The 9,532-nt window shown below is 41.0% G+C and overlaps 2 protein-coding genes across 2 annotated transcripts; both read right to left on the bottom strand.

The window, feature by feature from the left end:
- Positions 1-1,897: 1,897 nt before the first annotated feature.
- LOC108129412 (mitochondrial import receptor subunit TOM40 homolog 1) lies at positions 1,898-3,256 on the bottom strand. Its single transcript, XM_017247394.3, has 4 exons — positions 2,832-3,256; positions 2,450-2,775; positions 2,170-2,394; positions 1,898-2,112 (listed from the first exon to the last, which is right to left on the bottom strand). Exons 1-4 carry the CDS (start codon positions 3,117-3,119, stop codon positions 1,995-1,997), a joined length of 957 nt encoding a protein of 318 aa, XP_017102883.2. The 5' UTR covers positions 3,120-3,256; the 3' UTR covers positions 1,898-1,994.
- Positions 3,257-3,806: 550 nt separating this feature from the next.
- On the bottom strand, positions 3,807-4,786 carry LOC108129453 (tabinhibitin 6-like). The gene is made up of 3 exons (XM_017247432.3): positions 4,634-4,786; positions 4,181-4,578; positions 3,807-4,122 (listed from the first exon to the last, which is right to left on the bottom strand). Exons 1-3 carry the CDS (start codon positions 4,754-4,756, stop codon positions 3,852-3,854), a joined length of 792 nt encoding a protein of 263 aa, XP_017102921.3. The 5' UTR covers positions 4,757-4,786; the 3' UTR covers positions 3,807-3,851.
- Positions 4,787-9,532: the final 4,746 nt, after the last annotated feature.

Raw genomic sequence — 9,532 nt, 5'->3', positions numbered from 1 at the left:
AAATTTGACTGAAAATCTAAAAAATATTTTGTCTCTAGATTTTGATGCAGATTGATGGAGAATTAATGTACAAATCGTTTAAGGTATTCCGACTGCGAATCGGATGAAAATTGGCAAAGATATGGCTCTCGCTGGGGCTCATATTGTTCCTTCTGTCTCTGGAGAGGAGAGACTTTCTTAGCTCGAAAGCTAGTGTGTGTGTTGGTCCTTAATGTGTTGCACAAAGGTATTGAAGGGAGTCCCCAGAAAATTTGACTGAAAATCTAAAAAATATTTTGTCTCTAGATTTTGATGCAGATTGATGGAGAATTAATGTCCAAATCGTTTAAGGTATTCCGACTACGAATCGGATGAAAATTGGCAAAGATATGGCCTTCGCTGGGGCTCATATTCTTCCTCCATGCATTTTTCAGAATTTTGAAGGGAGTCCCCAGAAAATTTGACTGAAAATCTAAAAAATATTTTGTCTCTAGATTTTGATGCAGATTGATGGAGAATTAATGTACAAATCGTTTAAGGTATTCCGACTGCGAATCGGATGAAAATTGGCAAAGATATGGCTCTCGCTGGGGCTCATATTGTTCCTCCATGTATTTTTGAGATTTTTGAAGGGGGACCCCAGAAAATTTGACAAAAAATCTGAAAAATAATTTGTCTCTAGATTTTGAGCAGATTGATGGAGAATTGGTGTACAAATCGTTTAAGGTATTCCGAATACGAATCGGATGAAAATTGGCAAAGATATGGCTTTCGCAGGAGCTCTACTCTTGATATACATATATCAGGGAAATGCTAGGGTATAAAATCGTGGGCTTAGTGCTTTCTACTAGCTTTTCCCTATATTATGCCAGAGCAGAAAAACAACAAATTGACATATCGAGGCCGAAAAATTGCAAAAGCAGGAGACAGAAAATTTGTGTTTCGGTCTGGGCTCTTTTTGTGCTCAGATTGTTGTAAAATTCATCGGATATGAAAATCTAATGATTTGTAAAGGCGTCGATAAGCGGAAAAAAGGGGGACGAGAATCGCCGGAGGGTTTTTTTGGGGAAAAGTTTACACTGCCTTACCCTCTTGATGATGGGTTGTTGGGGATAGGCAGTGGGAAAGGATTTTCGGCATTCATTGGAATATTAATATTTGCTCATGTAAGTGAATGCGAGTGCGTGTGTGGGAGGATTGAAAAGTTTTCATGGCATTACCAATACAAACACAATCCGACACACCCATGAAAATTAAAGCCAACCAATGTTTGCCCAAGAAAATCCAGTTGGCTAAAAAAGTTTTGTTTGGCCAGGCCCAGACCAAAAATCAATCCAAAGTTTAGCCCCAGGCCCGGGCAACTCCTTTTTGTCTTTCTCGTGATTTTCATGGGTTTTTGTTTGCTTTCTTTGGTTTATGGGTCATGGCAGTGAACCATCTGGGGAGGTATCAGAGCTCTATATCGGATTAGCAACCATTATCTTTTTGCAAGCTAAATTATGCCCGGCTCTCAGCTGAGAGTGCAGTCCAAATTTATTGTGTAAATTGTATTTATTTTAGATTTATAGATACATATGTCCATGCTTAAGTACATACGTATAAATTTCTTAGCTCCCTCTTGAGCCGAGATTTCTGCTTCTCGGAGCTGGCATTAAAAAATATTTACAGTGTCTAGACTTGCCAGCCAATAAATCAAATGCATACCAGAAGCTTTTTTCTCTTATGGCCAAAAGGAAAACTTTCTTAGCTCGAAAGCTAGTGTGTGTGTTGGTCCTTAATGTGTTGCACAAACGTGTTGCAAGCCAGAACTGCATTTGGGTTCCGTACTTACATTTGAGAGTCACTTCCGCCTCTGGCATAAATGTATTTAAGAGTCAAGCTAAAAATTAATATAGTAGAAGAAATAAATACTTTAAAATTCCAAACAGTAAATTTGTAATTCTCTTAACTCTGGACTATGATATTTGATTGATAATTTGGTAATATGATAAAAATAGTATAATTAATTAAAATCATTAGTCGCGCCTCAACCCGCTCGGATCGAGCACAAAACGCATCCCGAAGGCAAACCTATCGGTGGGCAGGCTCATTACCACACTGAAACCCATTTGCAACGGCAGATGATGCAAATATCTACAAAAAATAATTAAACATTTGAATTTATAATTTGAATTAGAACATGATACTCACTTGGTCCACATAAAACCCACGGAGGCATCCGAATCGATCATCCCGTGCACGGCCGAGTTCCAGAAGTTCCACTGATAGCCTATGGTGGCTATGGTTTTGCGCGTACTGCGGTTCCAGGCTAGGAGATTCGCCATCTGGATCTGGGGATGGATGCGCTGCCAGTAGCTGATGTCCAGGCCCAGACGAGAGGCGGATGCAGCCAAAGAATAATGATGATGGGAATAGCTGTAGGGGTTTTTGTGATAGTAGATAATACAATATAGGGTTAGAACAGACTTACCGCGCTGCTACGGCTAGGTCCGTATTCATTTTCTTTGGCTCGTTCCACTCGAGGAGTATCTCCCCCCCGAGGGCCCAGTGGGCGGACACGGATCGCATCATCGAGAGCGTACAGCGTCCGTTTTCGTTTCGAACGTTGTAGAAGTTGGCGGTCCAGGTGTCACACGGCCTCGTCCACTCGATCGTGTACTGACTCTCCACCGGACTCTCCACGTTGGCCTTTTGCATTACGGCCTCCATGCGCAGCGAGGCGAAAGGATAGTACAGGATGTTCAGGTTGGCGGCCAAGGATGTTGGATGGATGTCTCCCATAATAGTGGGAGAGAACTAGTAGGGGAAAAAACGATGTAAAAATATAATAAATCTATCACCAATTAGCTCACCATAGTGTCATCTTTGACCCGGAATGTGTAGAGTCCGCCGAAGCGGAATCCGGCCGGTCTCACGTGACTCAGGACCCAGGAAGCGGTAATGTACTTGTTGGGTGCCAGGCGGTGTAGATAATCCAGTTCAATGCCGTCGAAAAACTTGGGCATCACCCGGTGGGCCAGGATGTGTAGATTCTGAACATTTCCGGGATTCTTCTTGGTGCAATGGCCGCTGACGCGCTCAAAGCATCCCGGAAAAAAGGAGCCCAGCTCATCGTCCTTGGGACAGCTTTTGCATGTCATATTCTTTCAATCGAAGTACTGCGATCGTTTTTTGGCGGTATCAGTAAGAAATCAATCCGAGTTTGTTTTCAAGTTTGAAACTATAACTGAACTTGTGTATTTGCTCTTATGTCATGTCACCTGGCAACAAGAAACGAAAATGTTACATAGACTGAATGTTTGGCTGTTCGATTAAATATTTATGATATACATGAAAGGTTGAGGACGGCTCCAGACGGCGCATCCAAGCAAAAATATCATCAGCTGTCAATTGTCATTTTATGCGCCATTTCGTGTGCTTTCCCGAGTCCTGTCCCACCTCTCGATCCGCTTTTCCTTCGGCTTGGCACACCATTAGGCGCATTTCACACTTTTTACATTATTTATGTGGCATCGTCTTGTGCCGTTTGGTTTTTATTCTCCTCGTCGAGCACCGTTTTCCCCCTGATCCCTTTTCAGCTTTGTCGCCAGGCCATTCGGCAGGCCATGAAATATTTAAAGCCAACGTCCGAACCGGCTTTCAAAGGATAAAGATGATGCATGGAGCAAGGATTCGCGAGTAAGTGTCCACGTCGAGGTTTTCGTGGCTGTTTGATTTTTATTTTGTTGGATTTTCGGCGGTTTTCCGACTCACTGAGGTGAATTATGGATGCTGGAAGCCAAGATGACACATCAGTGATTCAAACTCAATGAAAAATCAAACCCAAATAGAATAGTTTTAATCTTTTATATTAATTCAAAAATATCGCAATACTAAATGAACATGCTGCCTCCGAATTTTGAAGGTCTGTTGTTATAATACTCCTCTTTAGTGGAACACAATCCTTTGAAGCGTGTATCCAACTGCTTACAGTGGCAGCCGGGCGTCCGGCCCCAACTATACAGCCGTTGGCCGGGAAATATATCTGTGGCAAAGGTGCACATGAAATTATAGTCCCGCTTCTCAGAGTTTTCGGAAAGGACAGCTGCACATCCAAAATGTGAGAGACGTTCACTGATCATCAGAGCCGAGTCCAAGGTAGATCTTAAAAATACAAGAAAAATTAAGAAAATACAATTAAAGTAAGTAGTATAAGTCTTACGCCCTAGGCATGCTGGAGGGCAATCGCAGAGTGTGTCGTTTTGGAATGCCCTTTATGTCCTTTAGCCAGCTCTCCAACATTCCCATCAAAATGGCAAAGTTCGTAAAAGTTACCATCTCAATAGGGACGGAACTATGTTCGTAAATGTTGCCAATATAATAAAAATTGGGAGAGCTCATACATTCGTGAGGGTCGGGGTTGCAATTGGACAACATCAGCTGGGCAAACCAGGACAGTTCCTGGGACCAAACCACCTTGGCCATCCTCGCAGCTACGGGAAGATTTCTGAATTTTCCAGTGGCCACTTTATTTCGCGCCGCATTTAAAGTTTCGGCGAAACGAGTGATATATCTGTTCATCTTCAAAAGTTGTGGGTGATTGGGGCAGCTGCTAAAGGACTGTAATGCCATGGTGGTGAAAGAAGGGTTTCATCTGATGACACCTAATACTTACCACATTGTTATGGCAGGCCACATTTCTGAATCCGCAATAGGGCGTCGAACAGTAGTCTATTTTAGCAGACAGAGCTTGGCTCAAAAGGCAGGCTCCGAAAAGTATTAAAATCCAACCTTTCATTGCGGCGAAGAGTGCGGAATGACTTGCGGGCTGTGGAACAGCTCCATTTATAAGTTAATGGGAATAATTGCAAGTGTGTTGAAGTCAAAAAGCAGCTGCACTGGCAGGTTTGTAAATTCCTTAAAGTGGTGATATGGTAATCAATTGAAACACTTTCAAAAAAAACTTTAATATAAGACTTGATGACTAATAGCTTGGCAAATTAAAAAGTTCAGAAAGCAAACTAATATTCTCAGTGCAAGGAGCATAAATAACAATGGCAATGACGTTTGCCAGATGTCTTCTAAGCCGATTTCCAGTTGGAGTTCATGAAAGCAAATGCAAAAGTTGTTTATTCAGCAGCTCAGTCGCGGCTTGGGCTTTTGTACTTTTCCCGCCCCCAGCCCATCCAACTCCAGAAGTTAAGCCCGTGCTTTTTTTTTTGTTCCAGAGTGAAGACATCACTTATTTAGACGCCAGCACTTAAATTTATCACTCAGCCGGCAGCTTGTGGCTGTCTGGTTTGTTCTACGCCTCGCTCACTGCCATTCCAGCCATCACAGCCATTTGCTTTAATTTAATATGCTAAAATATAAGGGGACCCATCCGCCCGCATTCGCAGCTTGCAAATCAAAGCCCAACGCGACCGCAGAACTTTTGCCGGAAAACCGCAGGAGCTCAAAGGGAAATCAGAATTGGTTGGCACTGTTTGGAGTGGGAGGCGATTCAACATGATAATCATAAGTAAATACGGAAAGTATTGCCCAGAGAACTTGTTGATGGCTAATTGCTGGGTGCGGTCCAGAATCCCATTTGCATATTAAACTATAAAGTATAACACTATATAGATCCCTTGTCAGGAAAACATCAAACAATCTGTTGTACTAGTCACCTAGTTTATTTTTTTAAGGTAAACAAAAATGACCCATTTATGGAAATCCTTGGCCAGTGATTGAGATAGCAAACGGATTTCCATTGCAATGTAATAAACAAACAACATGAAGGAGCTGGTTGTTAAATCCAATTGATTTTACAATGTTTAACTTGCATTTCTGGCTAGGCCTCTATTAACTTATGAGCTTTTTCCGATAAAGTGGCCAAAAAAGAAGTCAACAAGGGCTCCCGACCGACCAGGAGTAAATATTCAAATGAATATAAATTAAAATTGAAATATAAATGATATGCTACAACTGAAAAACACTGCCAGCAAAACAGGAAAAAATAAATAAAAACTGCCAACATTTAAAATATTTGCTGTCCAGCATTGTGGATATTGTAAAACATTGAAGCGATACATAAAACATATACAAAAATATATATGCAAAAATAAAAATACCATTCAATCGCATTTCGATGCACAAAAATGTATTTATTTATCTTTTGTTGCGGCACTTTTTTATTGAATTCTTTTTTTTTGGGACTGTGTGTAAAATGCCTACTATCGTGTTTATTTTTTTAATTGCTCGTGTTTTTTTCATACATTTCGCATATAATTTAATTTTATTTATTTCGACTTGAAAAAAGTGCCAACAAAAAAATAACAAAACAAACAGCAAAGAGGAGTTGAAGTTGGCAATAAATTTTTAATATTTTAAGCAATTCCAAGGCAGCAATTTCGTAAATTCGTTATCAATAAAAGGTTTTTTTGTGAGAATGCGGATGCTCCACCTCGGGGGAAATGAAATGGGGTTGTTACAATCGGGTTGCATAGTTGGAGTCCATAAGGGGTTTCAAGTGGAAAGCTCTTTTTTAAACAAATATTTGGAAAATAACAAGGAAAGGAATATTTTCTAAAAAAAAATTATAAAGACTTATAAAAATATAAATTCAGTGCACTTGATTGTGGCTTTAAAAAACGAATTTATTTTATTTATTAAATTTGATGGCTTGAAAAGTTTTCCAAGATAGGCTTCTTTATTTTCAACTTTTAAAGAGAGTGTAAAGGCTTTAAAAATGAAGAAAATCAAATCAAATAACTTTATCGCACATCCGGTGAGACATCTCGACTCCCTTGCTCTTACTTCAGCTCCATTAAATATTTACAATGAGGCAAACAAATCAAAGTGACAACAAACAGAGGCCTTCTTCCCGGTGGCACTTTTACTGATTTTCACTTTACAAAATATTTGCATATCATTCTCGCAACCCCTTTTACTCAGTTCACCTTTGCCTTTGCCCGATTTTTCCGATTTCCCCCAAGAGAGCGACTACTTTCACCCGATGATGGGAAAGAGTTTTCAAACCGAGTCAGTGGCACTTGGGCACGATTTGCATTAAGCTCCTTGAACCCATCTTCGGGTTACCCTTTGGCGCCCCCTCAAAATGGCAAAGAAGTGTCTTCGACATTTTGCCATTGGCATCCATTATTTTGTAATTATTTAAGTGCCTCCAATGAGGCACCTTATTGATGATGACAGGAGGTCCTGCCGGAGGACCTTCAGACACGCCCATCAACAGACTCACACTCAGTCGGCCGGCCAAAGCAATAAGTGAAAAAAATCAAAAAGCCATAAAAACTTTACACAATCGAAACGTGCAAAAGTTGATTTTTGCCAACGCCAGCAGCCAGCAAAGTCAAGCAGCCAAAAGCCAAAGAATTTTCCCCATCGACCATTATCAAAAGCAACAACAAATGGATTCGAAGCGAAAATAAAAAAGTCCGACAACAAAATCAAAGTGCGGCCGGCATGTGAAAGTAAACTTTCTTTTGCTTTCTATCCAGTTTTGTTGTTGCTGCTGATGCTCTGCTTTGGAGGATGAGATGGGAAGCTAATACGAGGACAGTACAGGACATAAGAGGCCAAGAAGCGATGAGGCGGGAGAGGTCCGAGGGGCGAGGGAAAAATCGACCCATAAAAAACGAGAGCGAATAAAAAGCGCAAGAAAATTACTTTCCGCTCTACAAATTTCTGCAAGGGGGAGACAGTGTCCTCTAAAGGACATAGGTGTTTTAATACATAAATATATATAAAATAGTGGAAAGAAAGCCTCAATAAATAGTATAATTTCGAGAAAAAATATTAAAAAATGTTGAATTTATCATTTCTAAACCAATATTTAACCACTGTGCCACATCGAAGTCACCAATCGAGGCCACCCTGAAAGTCAAGCGTGTAAAGTAAGTAAAGTTGCGAGTAAAAACCTTTTCCGCCTTTTCGGCTTGGCTATCGGCCCTTTTGAGGCATTATGTACTGACAATTTTCATGATTATGCGCTTACGGATTTCGAGAGTGTCCAGCCCAGTTCCTCTTGGCCTTTTATTCTCCGACTCTTTTTTTTCCACCCCGTACTGCCTGCTTCTGGAAATCGTCATCATCATCTTTCAGTGTCCGGGTGAGCGCAGCTGTTAAGCCTTTTCCGTTTCCGTTGGCGTTTATTTTTCCTCTCGCCGAGTGCTCCTTTCTCTAGTTCATGGCTTGACTTTGGCGCCTAGCTGAGTATTTGAGTATTGATACTATTGAGATACCATTGACAGGAGTCGAGGCTGGCGGCAAAGGCTTCCTGGTTATGGCCATCAAATCGGAAATGAACATGGGGGATTCCATTCAATTGGCATCGACGAAGGATATTGAGAGTCTGGTAGTGTGTGTGTGAAAAGTGTTGGCAATTGTTGGGAGCTCGGCATTTTACGGGTAATTATCGAAAATGTTCTCCCGGTTGCGGAGATGGCCAATGATTGGATATCCATTTGCGAAAACTGAAAGCCAGAAAAGTGAATGAAAGATTAAAGATTACTCCGAGGGTTACTCTTCCATATTTGAACTGAAATGAAGTTGAATAGGGTATTGAGTAAAAGCTTTATGTGGAGATAATTCTAGAGATAATCTGGAATGGAAAATTGATTGAATGTGTTGTAGAACCAAGTTATAGAATATCAATTTTAATTAAATAAGAAATAGCCAATAAAGCATTGAAAATTTTTTCTGAAATTCAATTATGGCCAGGAACTCCAATAAACTACCAAAGTGGGTAAGGAATCCGCGTTAGGGCCCAAATCTGCGCCATAAAATTGTCATAACTGTAAAGTTATTGTGACATTTCCAATAAACACGAAAAAGGAGACTGCCATCTGTGGCTCCGCCGGTGTAGGATCGCCTGTCTCCCCTGCTTAATTTAGTAGACTGCGCCCAATATGCAGCATAAATAATGCCAAGCACTCGACATAAATAACCAGGGATGCTAAAATTGGCAGTAGCAGATGGAACTCAGAGGTGGAGTCGGCGAACATAGGTACCAGCTGCTGCTGCAGTCAATTCCAGCTTCGTCGGTAACTGTAACAATTAATTAGAAACTAACAAAGTTCCACTTGGCAGGCGCTAAACTTGTCCCAGAACGCCCAGAAGACCCAAGCGAACCGAATCGAATCGAATCGGAAAGGAATCGAAGAGAATAGAATCGAAGGCGACAGTCGGAGTCCAAGTGGAAGTATTCGAAGTTCGAGGAAAACGAAGACTGTCGCGTACATAAAGCGCTTTTAATTGATTTTCCTGTTACGTGCTCTGGCGAATTGGACTTGTCGCTTCTGGCTCGCCATGGACTATTCCACGACCAACTCCATCTCCAACTCCGTCTCGTAATCGTTCATTCATTCATTCGAATTGTAGTTAATTAATAAATTATTCCGTGCGATTGAACTAACAATGTAGCACTGTAGAAACTTTCACTGCCAGTGTCCTGGACAGATCAGCTTTAATTACCTTTTGGTCCGGGACTTTCCACTTGTTTAGCCAGTGTCTCCCGCGCCCCTTCACTTTTATATATTTTCGTTATTTTTTTCATCTCTTCTCCTGCTTTTTT

The sequence above is a fragment of the Drosophila bipectinata genome, chromosome 3R, assembly GCF_030179905.1.
Source record: "Drosophila bipectinata strain 14024-0381.07 chromosome 3R, DbipHiC1v2, whole genome shotgun sequence".
Taxonomy (NCBI): domain Eukaryota; kingdom Metazoa; phylum Arthropoda; class Insecta; order Diptera; family Drosophilidae; genus Drosophila; species Drosophila bipectinata.
Note: the sequence above shows the minus strand (reverse complement) of the source record. Positions and strands in the feature narration are given on the sequence as shown.

Excerpts from the sequence above, each read along its gene's own strand:
- LOC108129412 (XM_017247394.3), bottom strand. The coding sequence starts at position 3,119 with ATGACATGCAAAAGCTGTCCCAAGGACGATGAGCTGGGCTCCTTTTTT. Across the intron at positions 2,395-2,449 it reads GACCTAGCCGTAGCAGCGCG|CTATTCCCATCATCATTATT; the intron begins GTAAGTCTGTTC and ends AAACCCCTACAG. Across the intron at positions 2,113-2,169 it reads GTGGGTTTTATGTGGACCAA|ATATTTGCATCATCTGCCGT; the intron begins GTGAGTATCATG and ends TATTTTTTGTAG.
- LOC108129453 (XM_017247432.3), bottom strand. The coding sequence starts at position 4,756 with ATGAAAGGTTGGATTTTAATACTTTTCGGAGCCTGCCTTTTGAGCCAA. Across the intron at positions 4,579-4,633 it reads TGGCCTGCCATAACAATGTG|TCCTTTAGCAGCTGCCCCAA; the intron begins GTAAGTATTAGG and ends ATGGCATTACAG. Across the intron at positions 4,123-4,180 it reads CCCTCCAGCATGCCTAGGGC|ATCTACCTTGGACTCGGCTC; the intron begins GTAAGACTTATA and ends TGTATTTTTAAG.